Source organism: Lates calcarifer, linkage group LG16_LG22 (assembly GCF_001640805.2).
Source record: "Lates calcarifer isolate ASB-BC8 linkage group LG16_LG22, TLL_Latcal_v3, whole genome shotgun sequence".
Lineage (NCBI taxonomy): Eukaryota > Metazoa > Chordata > Actinopteri > Centropomidae > Lates > Lates calcarifer.
Window position 1 is genome coordinate 10,394,731 of NC_066848.1, and position 19,678 is coordinate 10,414,408.

Here is a 19,678-nt window from a genome sequence, read left to right on the forward strand (position 1 = left end):
ATCTGAATTAATTTGCCAAGATTTACAAAAAAGCAAGCTGGGCCAGACAAGCTTTAAAGCAAAATTAATATTCTTTTCACCATATTATGATTGTTGCAGCTTGCCAATTTACTAAGAGGTTTTTTTTAGGTTTTGTGATTTTTATTAGCATATTTTGGCACAGCAACTTTTACAGTTCAGTTGATCACTCCGCCAGCTGCCTCAGGCTCTTGCAGGTGTCTGTCCAATATCATCCTCTCTTGCACCGGTGTAACATCCCCTACTGTAGGCTATAATATTCTCTTATCTAATATTTCTGTGACTTTCACATGACCATCTCTCATATTACTCACGGGCAGCTTTGCATTCGAAAGACATGTTTTAGTGTCTTCATGTCGGACCATTCACACTTTATCGCTCTGCTCTGTGCATTAATATTTTCCAGTTGTTTCAGGTGCCCTAATACAAGTAGACTCTGCTAGATGTGTTATCTTTTTTGGGCTGTGATGTGCAATTCCTTTTTTTACTCTTTGGTTACATTTTTATGAATGAAATTTGCCTGACAGACTGATGACAGAGATTACATTACATGGTGGTTTTAGGGGCACTGATTATGCTCATGATCAGCACTCATCAGGCTGGAATGGGCAATTTATATCAGTTAAGAGAGTTTTTATAATTTATATCAGTTAATTACTCTGACTTGTAACACTCATACAAGCAAACCTCACAAAAAAGTAAGAGAGGTTTCTGATAACAATACCAAAATGTTCTTGGATGAGGCCCATTGCCTTTGGCTGGATACATTTGGAGTTTCAATGGCTTATGTCACAGCATATGCATGGTTTGGTGGTGATTTTGACAGCCTCAAAAATAAGTACCACATTTGTGCCTCCATTGTAGGGCCTATAAAACTCAGCTCAGATGGTTGGTGTTTGCTTCCATATCAGTTTCTCACAGGATCCGTATAAAGGCCCACATTTGTATTTTTTTCTGGCTGCAGTAACTATCAAGAATGGGGTAAAAAAAACTTCAGACTTCACAAATGCTACTCCTGAGGCTGATACTACCTGGCTTTCACATTAAATGGTGCACTCATTTTAAGTACATCAGGCAATAGTAACAACAAGCATTGACAAAGATGATTTCTTGCATGTTTCATACCTCTTTAATCTGTTTCACACCTTGACTCTGTAAAAAAGTTACCAGATTGGTCACATTATCCACCCAGACAAATACTTCTTGTATCAAAATATCATTGCCACAACCACATAAAGTAATGATAAAAGGCTCCAACCCTGGAGAGGCCTATACAGCAGGTAGTTAACCTTTCAATCTAGTCATCTTTTAATAGTCACACACCAGTTGAATATGTGCTCAGCAACCTGCATCATAAAGTTGGTGTGTGAAACTTGTATCAGTCTCAACCAAAGCAGCAAGAGGGTTGTTAGTGTGTGTTGAAAACGGTCTCATCTGGCCAATGACATCCCCACTTCTGGTGCTGTTCATCTCCAGAACAGACATTAGATTGCTGAAAAGTGTGTTAGAAGCGAAGGCACATACTTTCAGTGACAACCACTGTGTCACCCTTGGTTCAGAGAATGGCACATTTATGTGGCTGATTTAGAGTCACATGTTGGGCTCTGCTGCACCTCACTGTGCTCACATTGTTCAAGGGCTTGTCTCTGTGTTTTTGTCAGTCTGTTCCTGAGCCAAACAGGTAATCTACTTATGTGAAGGCCACATTAATAAATTGGTTTTCATCACTGCAGAGCATGGTGTGACTTCGTGCTCCTGGATGCCACGGACATGGCAATTATTCAGTGACAGCCCAACAGTACACCTAGAGGGAAATTGAACAGAAGTCATTTAGTATTATCCAAACAGCACATTATTCAGATGTCAATAACAGCACTGTATTTTTCATGAAAGGCTTTGTGAGCACATGCTGTTCAGTCATTTCACAGCAGCATACACTCAGCAATATTATCTCTTCAGATGTTATGCTATATCACCCTCTGTCCAGGAGAATGACTTGTATTTTCTAGAATTATTCACAACTCAAGATGTCCTTGGGGATTGTTTTTCTCCTGAGACAGTTACTGTTGCCTCCAGGATGGATAGATGGGGCTTTTTTACTCAGTGTCCTTCAAGAATGTACTGTTTGCACCTTTGTGTTGTCTCTGAAACTTTGAGAGAGGTAAACACATATTCTGCTGTGACTATTATACCTGCCAACTGTCTAAAAAGTTACTGAGTGTGTTGTTTCACTCCAGTGAGCAGCAGAAGACAATGTCATTTATTGTCTCAACACCTGTGTATCCTTTCAGCAAATACACTTCTCTGTTTCTGTGTAAATAAAGTTCTTCCCACTTTTCATCTTCACCCTGGGAAATTGGTTCAGTCTTCCTTGTGGACACTCTGCAGGATTGCAGGGAGAGTTACTCTATAAAATAACGATCAACCCAGAAGAGAAACTTAGGCTGACCGTGTTTTCACTCTTGGGATCATTTTATAATTCATGTAGTGAAGTGTGTTGGAGCTGAGAGGTCAGCAAAGACTAGAGCGATGAAAGCATTGATTAACATGTTCTAAACATGACGAGCATCTAATGCACGTCTATGTTTGCAACTTGGACTACCAAGATAGCGTCTCCTGCCAAAAATATCCCATAACACTGACATTGACTATATAATAGACTCTGACTGTCACAGATTATGGTGTGAGTATTACTCCCACAGCGTTGTCACAGCTTTCTTACTGCTGCTGTGAATGATAGTCAAACTTTAAGTGAAAACTGCAAAAGAACCATATACCACCATGCATGCACAAACGCATACACACACGCACCTTGTTTGGAGAGATGAGAGAATAAGCAGTCGCAGTATCACAAGGGGGTGTCACAGTGAGATGACATTATCATCTTAAATCAGCCCTCACCAACACACCGCCAAGACAGGGTTCCCAGCTATTTATGACAGCAGTAATTTCTGTGGAGAGTGGTGACAATCATATCTGCTGGATATGATTACACACTTGTTCGTCTGATAGTCAAGTATAGTCATTAGCTCTTACACAGTCACATTTATCAGGGCAAAAACATTCCAATCTCTTCACAGAACAATTTGTTTTGTATTTGCTATCAAATCTTTTGTTTGGATATTATATGTTTTTTATTTATGTTTTTTTTTTTATCTGAAAATCAAACAGTCTGCCTGGCAGTTAGATTTTGGATGAAAAGGTCTTTGCTCAAAGAACATTATATTCAAAGAATTGGATGAATTCATGAATAAATAAGCAAGTATAAAGTCAGTTGAGGATTTACACTCTGACTCCCTTAATAATACAAAGAAATCAGCATTTTGTGAGTGTTTGTCTATTTTTCCTTTCTATTCTGCTTTTAAGCAGTGTCCTGGTCAGGGTTTCAGCAGCTACAGGAAGAGTAGAGAAGCCTAAACATGTTTTACCCAAGCAAATTCCTACAGCTCCTCCCACTGAAAACTTCTTTCAGAAGCCTGAAACATCTAATTAGTTCATAATATACGTCTGGCACAGGGTCTCCTCCCAGATGACCATTTCAGAAAAAAAGCTCCCCAGGAGGAAGCAGTCAGGAAGTGTCCTCACTAAAAGCTCAGACAACCTCAGCTGATTCCCTTCAATATAAAGGAACAGCAGCTCAATACTGAGGTTCTCTTGAATCCCTGAGCTCCTTGCTTTATCATGCAGAGTGAGCCCAGCCACCCTGTAGAGAAACCTCATCTCAGCTACTTGAATCTTCAATCTTATTCTTACGGTCACTAGCCAAAGCTTGTGACTCTAGTTGAGAGCTGAAGCAAAGACTGAGCAGCAAAATGAAAGCTTTGCTTCTGTACCACCACACTCAGATACAAAGCCAGCCTTAGTTCTGCTGATGCACCTAAACCATAATCAGTCTTGTGCATGTTCTTATCCTCAATACTAAGTTACTGGCATCAGTCCAAGCAGTTGTAGATTATTTATTTATAAGTTATATATATATATATATATATTTTTTTTTTTTTATCCCTGTGCTCCCTAAGAGGAAAATAACTTATTCATTTATCAGGGAGGAATAAATAATGTGCTGGAGACTTTAGTTGAAGTAAATGGTAAAACTGTATGAAACATCAAAAGAAATCAATGCAAAACAAAGTAATAAAAATAATGAATGGCTGTTGTTTAACAGTTTCCAATTATTTCAATTATTATTATGTCAAAACCGATTTCTTATCCAAAGCAGATTTGAATCGAACACACTCAGTAAGACTCACTCAAACAATGAATACCTGAGAGGAAAAGGCAGGAAAAAGGAGTATTTTTGCTAACATAGTAAAAAATACATATATACAGAATTGACAGTACTTAACCTTACTGCTGGTCAAAACCTACACCTCTGGTAAATAGCTCTGTCCAAAGTGTTATAAATTATCAATGCTTATATAAAGATAAGATAATCCTTTATTAGGATTATTATTGTAAATTTCCCCATTGTGGGACTAATAAAGGGTTATCTTATCTTATCTTATCTTATCTTATAAATGGTTATATAACTTACCAAACTTTCCAGACAGGCACAGTGATTAATACCCACTCTGTACTGTGACAGTTCTGTACAAAATCTTTTTCATACAGTAAGTGAGAATTCATTAATTTAAATCAATCCCAATTTAATCAGTTTGAATTAATTCCAAACATGTTTTTTTTTCCTTGTAGTGTGGCTTTTATGAAAACCTTTGTATTCATCTTAACCCTTTTTATACTGCACCTGTGATATTGGTTTGCCACTTGGCCAGGCATTTTCATTGATCCCTCAAGTCCTTATACCATTTGTCTTATGATTTGTGTTCTGTCTTTCCAGGTTTCCTCCAGTTAGTGAGCTGGCTCCAATTGGCACACCAGTGGGGACTATTCTCGCTGCTGCTATCAATCAAACCATCTTCTACTCCATTGTGGCAGGAAATGAACTAGGTATGTGCTACAGATCATATCAGTGAACCCTTCAATTCACAAACTCCAAGTAAATGTTCTTTTTACATACAATCCAATATATGTTTTGTTTCCCAACACTCCCTGCCAAATACACTCACTCAAATTATGGCACAGGCTTTGTGTTTGTAGAAGAAAGCCATCTTTTTTTTATTTATTTTTCTACATAAAGCAAAGATACTTTTTCACACTTTTTTCAGTGTCAACTTCTACAAAGCCTTTTCTCTGACAACAGCAGATGTCCACAAATCAGATTTTCATCACAGTAAAGAAAATAATGTATTTCTACCAACATCAAAATGTGTGCACTCAGATTTTAAAATAAAACCCCTGAAAAAGCACCAAGATTATTCTGAAAATTGTGGGATGCACATCATAGCCATGGGTACTGTTTGCCCTGTATTTGTCTAGAAGTAGAGAAGACACTTTTAGCATTCTTGACACCGCTTTTCACACTTTTTGGGAAAGTCTGAAAAGCATAATTACACCCTGGGTAAAAGAGAGACCACCCGACAGGTGTGAGGTTAGCTCAGGTCTTTAAGCCAAAAGTAGGAGACGTATCTGTGAGCTGGAGAGAGTGTAGAAGGAGCATATAGCCCCTTCACCATATGTACCTTAAGTGCCCCTGCAATGATCTGTGTCTGTGTCAGGACAGATGGTAGAGTTCCTTTTGAAAATTGCAGGCAGACCTAATAGGAGTTCTATAAATCCACCTCCAGGCCCCTAGCAGTAATATTGTCAGGGAAAGTAAAAGCGTTGTGAAGCATGACCTTTTTAGCACAGAGGAGTTAGAATCTGTCCATACCACTGACAGAGGAAAAAATCAGGCAGAAGTATTTCTGGGATATCCTTTGTCAGTCTTGTAACTATTGTAACCATCATTCAATTGCTAAAAAGTTTTAAAATACATAGCCTGTATTGAATTTATAATCCTGTTTTTATGTGATTTCCCTTATGATCCAATGACTGCTCTTTTTCACAAGTGCTGCCATGCACTACAGATTACATTATCACATTATTACATATTTTGTGTTTCTTTTCTTTTTTTCAGTAGCATGTGTGAAGATTTTCAACTGCTTAAGCATCTAAATAATCGCACTCGACATTGTGGCAGGTGCTGAAAAGGCTCTGCTCAGTTTTATACTTGAACAGACAACTGGCCATTCTCCTCTTCTAATAGTACAAATGCTTTCCGTTGTTATATCTCCAGAGTGGCTTTTAAAGAGTATTCACCTAGTTATGTGCAGTGCCAAGGGTGTTTTTTTTCCAGTTTGTCATGTGCTGTGATTTCGTTTGGTTCCAGGTCATTTCCAGGTGAACAACAGGACAGGCGTCATCTCCTCAGCTAAACCCCTGGATTATGAAAATGTGACCAGCTATGTCCTCCGGGTCCAGGCAGACTCAATGTTGGTTGTCATGTCCAACCTGCGTGTGCCTTCCAAAAGTAAGACTTAAACATGTGAATGTAGGTTGAGCTATAGGAAATCAGGGATGAAATGATGTTTCATGTGATTCCAGGTGTTGCATTTATATTTAATCATAATCCTTTACTGTGACAGATTCTGACTAAATACACTTGTAGAAATTCTCTCCTCCTGCCTATTTTTATCTTTCATATTTATTTTCATGTTTACCGCAGTTACATAGAGCTATTTTGCACTATATGTTTGTATTTACTGTATGTGTGGGTTTTCTGCCATACAGAAAGCAGAAATCATAGAAATATTAAAATGCTCTCTTGCTGGAACCTCATATGCATGCAAGGGCAGAATTAAACATACTATTAAAATTACAGTAAAAATAGAGTCAACCACAGGAGCTCCATGATCTCAGAATATTGCTGTTTTATTATACACCTTTCACATATTTAAGCTGTTTGTGCTACCTGCTCTGTTAGGCTGCCGATTTGGATCAAAACAAGGAAACCAGTGTCACAGTGTGTACTGTTTAGCTTTAGTTTTATGCTTTATGCGCTGTTGCCTTCCATCACTGCACTGATCCCTTTGTATACTTGGTGGCAGGTTTGGCCTGTGACTGTTCAGTTTCACACTCCATTCAACAGCAAAATGATTTTAAATTGACTGATGAATGATATTGTATTGGGTGGTTTTCATGTCCAGCTTAGCAGCTTCTTTTCCAAACCATGTTGGAAAATAAGCTTGTCTGATTATAATGGTATTTGGAATTACTCAGTGCTGTTAAGATGTATTATTTAGCTACCCTTTGACCCTTAGCAGGCTGCTAAAACTTTACTGCTGGACTAGACCTGACTCTCATCTTTCAGTCATTGTGGTTACGAAAACAACTAAAAGTATTATTTTTCTCTACCTTCAGAGCAGCATGTCAGCCCAACAATATCATAAATCCTTAAAATTGCTGTGTCCAAGTTTGTTGCAAGGGTCTAACAATTAGAAATAGCCCATTTGTTTTAATTTAGGCAGACCACCGCCAAAACGAGGGTGGGTGACAAAACATTAATCATGGCAAATTCTCAGTAGGTAAAGTTCTTGTGTGTTGCCACTCTTAAGGCCTCAGTGTGAAACAGTAACATCATACAACATGCCGCCTGACAACGGCCACACGCGAAGTCGGGGCTTAAAGCCTGACGTCACAGCCTCCTCCTGGCTGCGTCCCACTGTCTCCCTGATCTCTCTCCAAGAATTCAGTGTCTTTTCTTTGTCTTTGTAGTCTGGACACACTGAGTCACACAAATGGGGATGATGGTGCATACTTTTGGATAGTCTCCTCTTGAAAGCATTTGTGATGTTTCTCTTGGTTGTACACACAAAAGTGATGGAATTACTGGAATTATGGAAGAGAGCTTGAGAGAGAGCAGCTCAGTCTCACTTTTCTCATACCTGGTAATTGCTCCATTAAGAGGGCATGATTGTTTGTTCCAGAAAGTATCATAAATTGTCAGATGCATCTGCTGTCAGAAATGAGATTTCAGACACTGTTTGTCCATCCAAGAAGCACTTTGTTTGAGGCATACTTAGACCCTGATGGCAGTGCTTCAGCTGGAATATCATTACACTGGTTTATATCCAGTTTACTGGGAAAAGTTTTGTATAATGATGGATGAAGTACTAACAACAAATGGGGTTTATACCTCACTTTTAATCCATTTGAGCTACCAATGAATAATCAATGAGCTACTCTACCTGCCTCCTTCCTTCTTGTACTGCCTGTCTCTCATATACTAATGACAGCAATTACAAGTACACAATACTCACACACACACAAACACTTATAGATGCAGAAGACTCACACGCACACATACAAACACATAGGGAAGACAGCGTAACAGACATCCTCTTTCGAGTGTAGACAAAGTGTTTCTTGTCTCACTTATATTATTATAATGCAGATCAGGGCTCCATGAGAGGGAACATCTCTCCTCTCATTAATGAGTCTTTATTGAGTTTAAATTATCAGAGCATTGCTGGACTTATTTGTTAGATAGATTATCTTTGCCCTGTTAGGACTCATGCACTGTATATATGTAATGCATATGGCCAGGATATATATTCACGCAGGTATACTGTACATACTCAAATACTCATATCCACATGTAGACATATAATAAGACCAGATTTAAATAAACATATTTTCGAAATGATAATGCAGTCTTAGGCACACTCAAGCTTGCTTTGCCTTAGCAGCAATCCCTCCTCTTAATGGGCCTGTTTTTTCATGCATCTTTATGAGTGTGTTTGTGTGTGTGTGTGTGGGAGAGGAAGGAGGGAGGGGGTGGGGGTGGGGGTGGCTGTATTTATGTGCTTTTTTGTCCTGATACTTGATGGAATATAGCCACTTTCTACAGAGAGAGAAACTCTGCAGACCTCTCTCCCCATCCCCTTGAGTCCTCCCTGTGCGCCTCACACTACAGCTTTTGTGCCTGTAATTTGATGTGCTGTGTTTTTGTTTGTCCAAATCCCCTGGTGCATCCTTAGCTCCAATGCCACATGACTTTACATTTTTGTATGCCGCCAGAAGAAAAATGGTCCTTAACACTGCATTTTTTTAACCTAAACTGCAGTGTTGGAAGAATTTTGCATTGTACATATTTATGGTGTACATTGCATAGGGTGTGGTATCTGTGACAAATTAGGGAGATGAATGTTTATACTCAGTGTTTGTATGTTTTACTTTTAAAGGGAAAGGATAAATATTCCTAGTCCTACAAAAAAGACGAGTTAATCAGTAAATCTAGTATTAAATTACTAAAGTTTCTGCCTCCTCTCCTCATTTCCTTCTCATGGTGTTTCTTCGAACTCCATGGAAGTTCTCCCTACTTGATTATTGCCTGCCCTTCACAATATTTTTCTCAATAATGGTTGAAGTGCTTGCTTGTTACACTTTCACAGCTGTTTATTGATGATATTGCCGTGCACCAAGATGTGGAGGAAACAAACCTCCCATTTACAATTGATGCAAGTTAGACTACATTTAAAAATAATGGCTTAGAAGGCAAGGTATTATCATCATTTTTATTATTTCACAGTGTCATATTTCACTCATTGTGGGTGTTATCACTAATTGGGTGGTAAACAGAATGCAGATTGGCTCAGTTGTTTTCTACTTATCAGGGGCAGTGAGATATCATCAAAATACTTCAAACTCAGTTTTTCTCAAATCAGAATATATGCTGTGATTAAAACAATTGCTTAATTGTTGACTCTTCACCAAAATGACTCATACTCATACTGTTTCATTAGAAAAGGGAGAGAGAGAGAGAGATAAGAAAAGGGATAGTAAATATAGTAACATATTTAAATTTTAGTCACATCTCAAAACCTAAGTGAATCTGACTCCTCAATTTCAAAATACATAAAAATGATTTCAAAATTGGTTGAAACACCTGTCCTCAGATGATAAAATAGTGTTACTTTACTTAAAATTGGTGGAGGCTAGCCAACAGCATCTCGCTTGAAAAAGATTTGTTGACATACTGTGATGTTTTCTTTGATGACTAACTCGCTAAATATTCTGGGAAATAATTTCAAGCTCTCTTTTGAAGATGTGGACCAGTTGATGACCATGAAAAAATTATATTGACATGATAATTTGAGGCTAAATTGTGCAACATTTTATCAGTGCCAGTTCAGATGACTTCAGAGATGAGTTTATTCAAGTTAGTGACTGTGATGATATGAACTTTGTGGGCTCATGCGTCCCAGTTCTTATTTTGTGAGGGTGCAGCAAACCTGGGTTATGAAATGTTTGAATAGGTATGCTTAAGTCCATAGACTGGAGTTAAATGCCTGTTATACCTGAACTAACTAAAGTGGTGTAGGTTTCGTAATAGAAACATTTATTGCTAGGTACATGCTAGGTCTGTATTCATGGGACTTGAATGCATTCAGATCCTGTGCCATTTGCTTTTTGCAGCTAACACAGCCAAGGTGTTTATTGAGGTGCAGGATGAGAACGACCACCCTCCCATCTTCTCCAGGAAGCTCTACATAGGTGGTGTGACAGAGGACACCAAGATCTTCAGCTCTGTGCTCAAGATAGTGGTAAGAAAACATCAGCTCTGGTATTTGTTTTTGTTGGTTATTGTATCAGCATACATGGAAACATGCTGAAACATAAGTGCCTGATTTGGCTCCCCACGTCTTCAGCACATACCCTCCAGCCATGGTGGGAGAATTCATCCGATCCGCTGTCTGCGGCACAGTTTCATCTCCTCCCTGTATCGCTTGCTACATCTCTCCCTCAATTTCACTCTGCCCACTGTCTGCCTTGTCCATGAGCAGGTGGGATCAGAGAGAGCTGATCGGTGTAATCCCAGTATGTTCACAGAAGCATGGCTGGACATCCTGTCTGATTATGAGCTTGCTCTGCCAAGGAGGTTTCACTTTGTGATCCTGTACACTACACTGCATGTTTATTTTCTGTATGCGTTGGTGGGTGTTAGTGTATACTTAGGCTTGTTTACAGAGCCCTTGTGAAGCATTGCCTGCAATGCCTACCTTAAATTATACCTTTCACAGTTTCTGTATTTTGTTGGGTTTATATTTGTAATTTTTCATCATGGGGTGTATTTATAATTGACGTATACAATAGTTAAATACAGCCAACTTGCAGTTTAACTGAAGGAAATTGATGGGCATCTAATCCTTAATAAGTGATAATAAGCCTTGTGAAACAGCTACACTGTACCTTGAATCTGATATATAACTTAGTATTATCTGCTCAACAATATAGGAAGAAGAGATCTGCCCAAGTGGAAACATATGGATATAGGGCTGTGTTTATTCCTTGTCTGTTTATTCCTCTCATTCATTTGCCTGCAACCTGTGTGTTGCTCATTTGTGATCACAACACCACACAGACCAACAGCATATTTATAGTGTATTATGGGTTTTATTAACAACCAAAAATTGTTCAGGTTAAAGGAAATATCGTTAAGAGGAACTGTTGCCAGTTTAGATTAAATTGGGACTTGGCCAGAAACATGGGAGCTATATACAGTATATTGGACACTGGACACAAGCCAGTGGTGTCTAGAGCATGTTTAAGAAAAAAAGTAGGTGTAATATCTAGTGGGCAAGTTGAGGAGTACAAAGGTCATTAAGAAAGAGTCATAAAAAGTATTTCAGACCTTCCAGTCAGGCTGGAAAACTGCCAAAATCATCAAGTGATACAAAAGAGGAAGCTGATCATATATCCCAGTCCTTATTGACAAAATAGGCCAGAAATCCATTGCTGTTCAAAAGTAAAATGATATATATACCATGAGGAAGCAGGGGATTATATTAATTTTATTGATGGTTTCAAATAAAACTCTGTGGTTGCTTTACTGCAGGAAATGAGCTTATCCTTAATCTTTACGTTCGAACTTATAAAGGCTCTTTTGGGACAAAGACAACTTCTTCTCAAGGATGTAGTGAAGCTATATGAATTCTTATTCTTTACTGCATTTGACAGCTTAAACTTGGGCTTAGCATATATATATTAAATCTATATACAAGACAGAATATTGTACGTTCTTCGTTGTTCTTCAAACACATCAATACCTACAGAAAAGGTCAAACAGTTTAATATAAGTTAGTTGAACATTAAGTCAACAATTCATTGTTGTATGTACATTAAATTTAGATACAGGATGGCCTTTGGATGGTCAGCACTTGTGTGCTCTGCAAAGTTTCAGTATCAGATTTCACAGGAAGACATTGTGGACACGGACACTCAGAAACTCCTTATTCAGTATATGATCATATTTGTGGGTGTATGGGCCTTCATGTCCACGCAGAGTGTATGTATATGTGTCCGACTCATATATCTAAGCATGTGTACATGTGACATGCCATATGTTATTGCTATATTTTTTTAAACTCTTAGACCTTACAGCCGACCCCTGTGGTTTCTCAAGAGCTATGTCATTCATTAAATCACTTACTTAATGTAAGAAATCAACCTTATTTATAAGGATAATAGAGCCTCAAATGCACAAAATTGAGATCTGCTCCCACACTGATAGGCAGATCTTTTGACACAAAGACTAACAATTGAACTAAGTAATCAGAGTTATTAATGTTATTAATATTAGTGTTATTCGAGAAAAAAAAAGTGTTTATTTTCATTAGTAAATTGCTGTGAAACTCCAGCCAAAGTTTACTGTTAAGTAAAGCTGTTGTGTGAGGGTATTTTGATGACACTGTCAATTACAGGCTAGAAATTCACCATCCACAATTAATCACACAGTAATTAGTGGTAATTAATTAATTTTGGTGTGCTTGAGGCAAACAAAAACTCTCCTCAGTATAACAAGGTAATATTGGAGTCTAGGGGACAGCAAGCTAAAGAAAATCTATAAATATTTTAGCAAATTAAAAAACACTTCTCTGGAAAGTGAGTGGGAAAGAGAGTGTGTGAAACACAGTGTTGGCTCAGGACAGCAATTGGATTCAATTAGCACAGTGTGCACAAGTTGTTAGGATTTTTATACCTGAAACGGATGGAAATTATTGTACCCCATAAATAAGGAATACAGAGCAAAAATATTGTTTTTGGAATCATAATGGCTGATGAACCATTTGCAATGCCCAAGTCCTCTAAGTATATAAAACCCATTTTGTGTAGGCTCAGATGTCACTCTGAAAGAATATGGATCGACTGAACGCTGCAATGACTTAAACCACCCCGCCAATTTGGAATCCCTTTTCTCTTTTTCCTTTAACTTTGGAATAGACACCAAAGTGTAGAATTATGGGTCAAGTGCTATCTATAATTTCCCCGAGGCCAAGGCTTCTTTGGAGTATGGCTAGTGTGAAGCGTTTGTACTTGACTTAATTAGTGATGAAGCTGAGCGCCCCTTTCTCTGGAGATAATCATTAGAAATGTCATCAACATTTGGCATATTCTGACACTTTGGACCTTGTGCTATTTTGCCCTTAAAGCTCGAAATAGGATAGTTACATAATATAGTTATAAGCAACAACTGCAGACATTATTATGTAAGCAAATTAACTTTGCAGTGACAGACTGGTTTGCCTTATTTGCTGCTAAAATCAGTGGTGTGAAAAAGTTAAGTGAAAAATATTTCATTAACAAGTGTGCTGTTTAGAAGAAAAGTCTGATTACATGATTACACCCTGCACTGTGTGGCACTAACATCGACCCTGTTTTTTAATCAGAATGTAATAGGATTCACGGGTAGGCAAATGACAGCCACTCTCTCGCAACTCCCACCTTCATTGCTTGGCCTCTTATTTTAAACATGAAGGAAATTCAGCAGATTGCACTCAGTGACACTTTTCACCCAGGGTTCATACCTGTTTTTAAAAGGTTTCCCCTACATAAATGATGCGGTCATACATATAGATTTGGTGAAACTGTCTTTGCCCAATCAAGATATCTCACTCTGTTGATTTATGCAGCCCTTTCATTGGGAATTTGCTCCCCCTCCCTACTCCTCTGCCAATAGCTGGAGAGAAAAAATAAAGATTGCTCTTATTTATCAGTGTCACTCGCCACAGACAAGCACTCTGAAAATTGATTCCTGCATGTGAGCTCAGTGGCCAGTCAGAACTTGTGCATCAGGTCGAGGTCGACGGGAGAAAAAATGTGGTTTTGCTTACTATGACATAAAGTGGTCTGACAAGCTTCATGCAGGATTTGATCCTCATAAATTATGTGTTGTTTTTCAGAATGAAATGGTGTCATTTTCATGTCCCAAAATCACCCAAAAATCAAAAAGTAATATGCTAAAATTTAATATACATCCCAGTTTAAAACAGCTATAATCACAAATTGTATAATAACAACGTATGAAATAATAATGTCTAATAGCAAATGTGTCACACTGTAGACATTAAAAGTGACTTTCAGCTCTTTGTTAAGCTGTGTGGTGCACAACTTTTCTGTTTTGGTTATTTGCTCAGCATCAAATGGCAAACAGACACAGTTCGCTGAATATAATGGAGCATTTAAGGGCTAAAGATCCAGATGTTTCCTTCAGGAGTTGGTAGAGTCCAAAAACGGAGCCTAAAGAAAAGTGAATGTTAGACTTAGCCTCCAGGTGGCCAGAGACATGACTCCAGATGAATGATAATCTTGCTCCGTAACTGCTGGATGTGTAAATAAGCAGTAATTTTCCATGTCAGCTTAAGAGGGGATGATATATTATACCTCCAAGTCATCAAACAAAAATAGCTATTGCAGGTTTAAAGAAACAAAACTTAAATTTAGCAAACCTTGCCTCCTCTTTAGCCTTTTACAGTGGGTAACAATGGGTAAAGCTGTAGTACCATGAAACAAACCACTTCAGATAATTTATGAGCCTCCAGCTGCAGCCCTCTTCCCTCTTGTCAGCTGCTTTAACAGAACACCTGCATGTGAAAAAAAATATAAGCAAATATCTCCAACAGTAGGAGGATATCATTTAAAAGCTCCATTCTTTCACTTCTTGCTGGTATGAGTGAATTGTGCCAAACTGTCACTGTTTCACACTCTAGGTAGCTCCATTTGTTATAGTGGTTAATAGTTATAGTGTTATAATGGTTGTCCATCAGTGGATCTGATATAACATAACTTAAAACTATGAACAAATCATGAATGCATAAAAGGAAAAAAACTTGTGCCAACCTCCAGTTGGAGGTAATTGTGTGATAAGTAACTGCAAGATTGATGCACCATCAGAGAGTGTATGGACAAATCGAATCACAAAGAAGATAACCCCCATCTGCTGTGTTTTCTGTTTGGTCTTTCAAGCATATTGCTCTGCCGGTGCACCTCACTGATATCGCAGCAGGTGTTTCCCGTCTGCTGTCAAAGGCAAAATATGTCCTGTGATATCAGTGACTGGGAAGTGGCCAGAAGTGCAATATGCTTGGAACCAAACAGCCACCATCATGGTCAAGAGCTCAAGCAGTGGTTGGTGGATGCTGGCTCTAAAACATCTCAGGGTGCATTAAAGTCTATCCTAAAAGTCCCAAATCCTCTCTCTAGAAATATAAAGTCCACTCTTTTCCGCTGTGGTCTGAATAACAATTTTCTCTTTTTCTTATAGCTTTAAGTGCAAGATGCTGATGTTTTCCTGTGTAATTCATATGTGTTTTGTAGACCACTGACCAGGACACTGGGAATTACAGTGCCATGGCATACCGCCTGATCATCCCACCCACAGCAGAGGGCCAGGATAGCTTCGTCATTGAGGCCTACACAGGTATCATCAAGTCGGCCATCATGTTTCGAAACATGCGCAGGTCCTACTTCAAGTTTGAGGTTATTGCCACAGACGACTATGGAAAAGGTCTCAGCAACAGTGCTGAAGTGGTGGTGAGTATCCAGTGTGGTGCCTTTTATGGTGTATGTTTGTAAAGATCGATAAAATATTTACAACTTACATGTATTGTTTGTGTGTATGTTGGTGAACACTCTGTAAGTCCTTGATTTACCTGTCCCTTTCACACTGGTGGCATATTGATTGCATGTTATGTGTGGCCTCCACAGCAGGGTATCCATTGGATGGTGTTTGAAGTATAAGATTAGTTTGCAATGTCACCTGTCTTCGATTCCTTGATAAAAACAGGAGCCTTATTAAAGGGGAATTCCACCAATTTTACACATCAAAGTCAATTTAGCTGTTCGCTGGGCAGTGCTGCACAGCCTGTGAAAACTGCTGTATAATGTCCTCTGTCCTCTGTCCACCTTTCTGAGGAGTATTGTCAAGACGGAGAAAATTACTCAAATGGAATCAATTCAGTAATCCCAGGTTGGACTTTGGGTATTTTTAAAGCAGAAATTTAATATTTTAGCAAATGCACTTACTTGGTTTCTGTCAGAGTTAGATGAGAAGATTGACACCACTTTCATATCTTTGTGATAAAAATGAAGCTTCGGCCAGCCAGTTAGCGTAGCCTAGCACAAAGGCTGGAGACAGTGGGAAACAGCCAGCCTGTCTGAAGAGAACCAAATCCACCTGCCAGCACCAATAACCTTCCAGCTCAAGACTTTAGATCTCATTTGTTTTATCCACACAAAAACCATGGGTAAAAATAATAATTAGCCTTAATACAGTGTTTTGTTCCAAGCTGGCTGCCACTGGATAGAATTAAGCTGGCTGTTTACCTCTGTTTCCAATCTTTGTACCAAGCTAACCTAACCAACCATAACCCAAAATGCTGAATTAGTCTTTTATAGAAAGTCTGAGTTTCAAGACACTTTCAGATTGCATTATGTGAAGTGTAGGCTCCAGTGTTGTGGAGCTAGACCCATATTAGGGAGAGAGTAAAAATCAAGCTATCTTGGCCTCTGCTGCTACTTTATGGAGGTGCAGTACTAAATTTCTGGAGTACCCATTTAGCATGTTATTTGTTTTATGGTAATGTGTTATGAGGTGGTATTATGGGCATGAATGGCTGTTCTAATAATAATTCTGTCAATCTGTCAAAGAATGCCAGCCATGAAGAACAACCACAAAGTACATATATGTGAGAGTCAGTCAGTGAAAGTCTGTCTGTTTTTCTTGATGATTATTTTGTTTATGTTTTGGTTCCTGTCAACATGTGGCCTCTGCTCCTCGCTGATGATCCAATTAAACTCTTTCTTTCAGCCATGTTTATTAACTCTGTACATATATCTGTCTGTGTCCGTGTGTGTTTCTGTATGCTTTTCTGAATGTGGGTCTCTCGTCTCTGTGTGCATTTCTTTTTTCCAATAATTTCCCCACGCACCCACTGTGATTGGGCTCAGCTTTGCACCCACTTCAATGCTTATCTTTCCTGACTGTGGGCAGGCTCATTTTTCGTTTCAGTGAAATATGTCTGGCTAACAAGCCTCTAACAAGACAGAAGGAGGGTTGGGGATATTGCCTGGATATGAGAGAGCAGCGAGTGCTTAACCATGGTGCTCGTTAATTTTCAAGGGGAAACCTAATTTCACAGGAGCCGCATGGGAGATTTGGCCACAGAGCACAGAGGCTGTTGCGTATGCACTTAACTGTGGCATCGGAATTAGGCCCTGCTAAGTTTGCCGCATGGCACCGATACAAGCAGGCAATTAGAGGGTCTCATTTGGTTCACCCAAAGAGGCATTTGAATAAGCTGACCAAAATCACAGTAGGACATGTGAATAACTGGCTTAATCATTATTCATCTCTATTTTCTGCTGTCTCTTTTACCTCCTCACCCTTTTTTTCTCTCCTTCCCTCTGTCCTGCTCTCTCAGGTTTCTGTGGTCAACGCGTTGGACATGCAAGTTGTTGTGTCCAATGTCCCACCCACCTTAGTGGAGGAGAAAAAGGAGGAGCTCATTAAGTACGACATTCAACATGATTGAAATACGAAAGTAAAACCAAATTACCTTTGTTAAATGAGACGAAACCAGTGTGTTGCTGGGAGTACATGTTTGTGTTGATTTTACATAAAGCAAGCTAGTGTTTAATAAGACGGTAAAATTGAAAGTATTTCTTTCACCAGATGCCTGTCACCACATCTCCTCTATTACCCTCATCCATTCAACATATTATGTTCCAGAACATTTTGATATTTTGTTGCCCTCTAATATTCTTTTTGTTAATTGATTTCCTAGGTAGAATTGGCACAGAGGAAATTAATTGCATTTTTTGTGCAGTGCTTTGCCCACTAGGTATGAGGTGAAGTTAGTTCGAAGTAATTCGGGTACAAAATTGTTTTTGAGGACTGGAGTGGCAGCTGTGCCAAACACCTATTAAAAATAAACATGGACTAATAAAAATGTATGTATCGTAAAACTTGTGATCAATCAGTTAAGATCATGGATTAGCCAATGAGACAGTTGAGTCTTTCCTCTAGAGTCTGCTTGTCTATCCCAAATTAATTAATGATAGAGATTCATGAAACATCTTTTTTGCAGCTCTTGGGGCACAGTGTTAGCCTAATTAGTTAATCTGAAAGGCAAATGGGTGTTAATAGTTGTTTTTCAGGAGCTTGCGGCGTCTCTCCCATACAAGTGACACTGCTGTTGAGGCTGAAGAACACACACATTAGTCATGTTAAGCTCTTAGCTGTGATGTCATTTGAGAGGTGTGCAATTTTGCACAGTGTTGGTGATGATCCAGAGCCATTTTACCTGAGTGCTCAAACTGTTTATCCTCTTTGGCAAAGGTAGACAGCAAGGCTTTCCTTTATTGGCTGTAATTTGAGGTGTGGATTTCTCTCTGGCTGCAAAGGATTATCAGAGTTTTGCTTTGCCAAGAGCCCAGTGTAGAGAAGCAAACTGCTGCCCAATGGGACAATCATTGCCAGAGTGCAGTACTTAAGATTGGTGGCTCTCATATTGCTTTGGGTACAGAGGTGCCAGAAATGATTTGAACTAATGTGAACTTGAATTTTAGCTTATGTAAGTCACAGACATTAACTGCTCTTTAGTATTTACACCCATATTGCTTTCTTTATGTAAGTTTGACTTGTGGTTTTGTGTTCATTTCAGTATTCTTGAGCGACATGTCCAAGACCAAATTCCAGGTGCCAAGGTGATTGTAGAGTCAATTGGGCCGCGTCGTCATGGTGATGGCTATGAATTAGAGGACTACAGTAAGTCGGACCTGATGGTGTACGCCATTGACCCGCTCACCAACAGGGCTATTTCGCCCAAGGAGCTCTTCAAGTGAGTGGGTGAATTTTGTTACAAAAAGTCTCGTCCACCATTTAAATTATTGATTTCCTAATGCCCCTGATGTGCTGCATGTTTTTCCCAGCAGTCTCTCTTTGCCCTCTGTCCATACAGTGAGTCAGCAAATATCTCCTTCTCTGGCTCCCCTTGGCTTCCTCCTCTACAGTGTCTCCACTTTTTCACTGTCTTTACCTTCTTTATCCTGCAGGTGCACCAAATCTGTCATATGTCATAGGAAAGGGGCAGATTTAAGGGAGAATGAGAGGGGTGAGGTTAGGGATAGACAAAGTGAGAGTGAAGCAGGGTGTATTTCAATCAGTCCATCAATCCATTAGTGACTAAAAGGCTGTTCCAAGAACGTGGTGATATGCCAGTAATACTTTTTATTCCTTTTGTTTAAGGACATAGAGATAGACAGACAATCCCTGTGTGCCCAGGGTCTGTCTAAAACAGTCTACTAAAACACTGTTTGACCACCGAGAGGCCTTGGCCTCATGCTATTAAAGCAGACACTTTTCATCCCATCAGAGGAAAAATGAACTTGTCCTCAGCTTGCACCTTAGGATAATCTTGTATATGTGTTTCTTAGCCCCTCT

General features: G+C 39.0%; 1 protein-coding gene across 1 annotated transcript in view; it reads left to right on the forward strand.

Annotated features, from left to right (window-relative positions):
* Positions 1-19,678, forward strand: part of LOC108897227 (protocadherin-15) — a 170,206-nt gene that overhangs the window by 142,660 nt on the left and 7,868 nt on the right. Inside the window, exons 25-30 of the mRNA XM_051076797.1 lie at positions 4,856-4,965; positions 6,287-6,427; positions 10,375-10,502; positions 15,553-15,768; positions 17,658-17,746; positions 18,900-19,076. Coding sequence (XP_050932754.1) covers positions 4,856-4,965; positions 6,287-6,427; positions 10,375-10,502; positions 15,553-15,768; positions 17,658-17,746; positions 18,900-19,076 — 861 coding nt within the window. The remainder of the gene's footprint in view (positions 1-4,855; positions 4,966-6,286; positions 6,428-10,374; positions 10,503-15,552; positions 15,769-17,657; positions 17,747-18,899; positions 19,077-19,678) is intronic.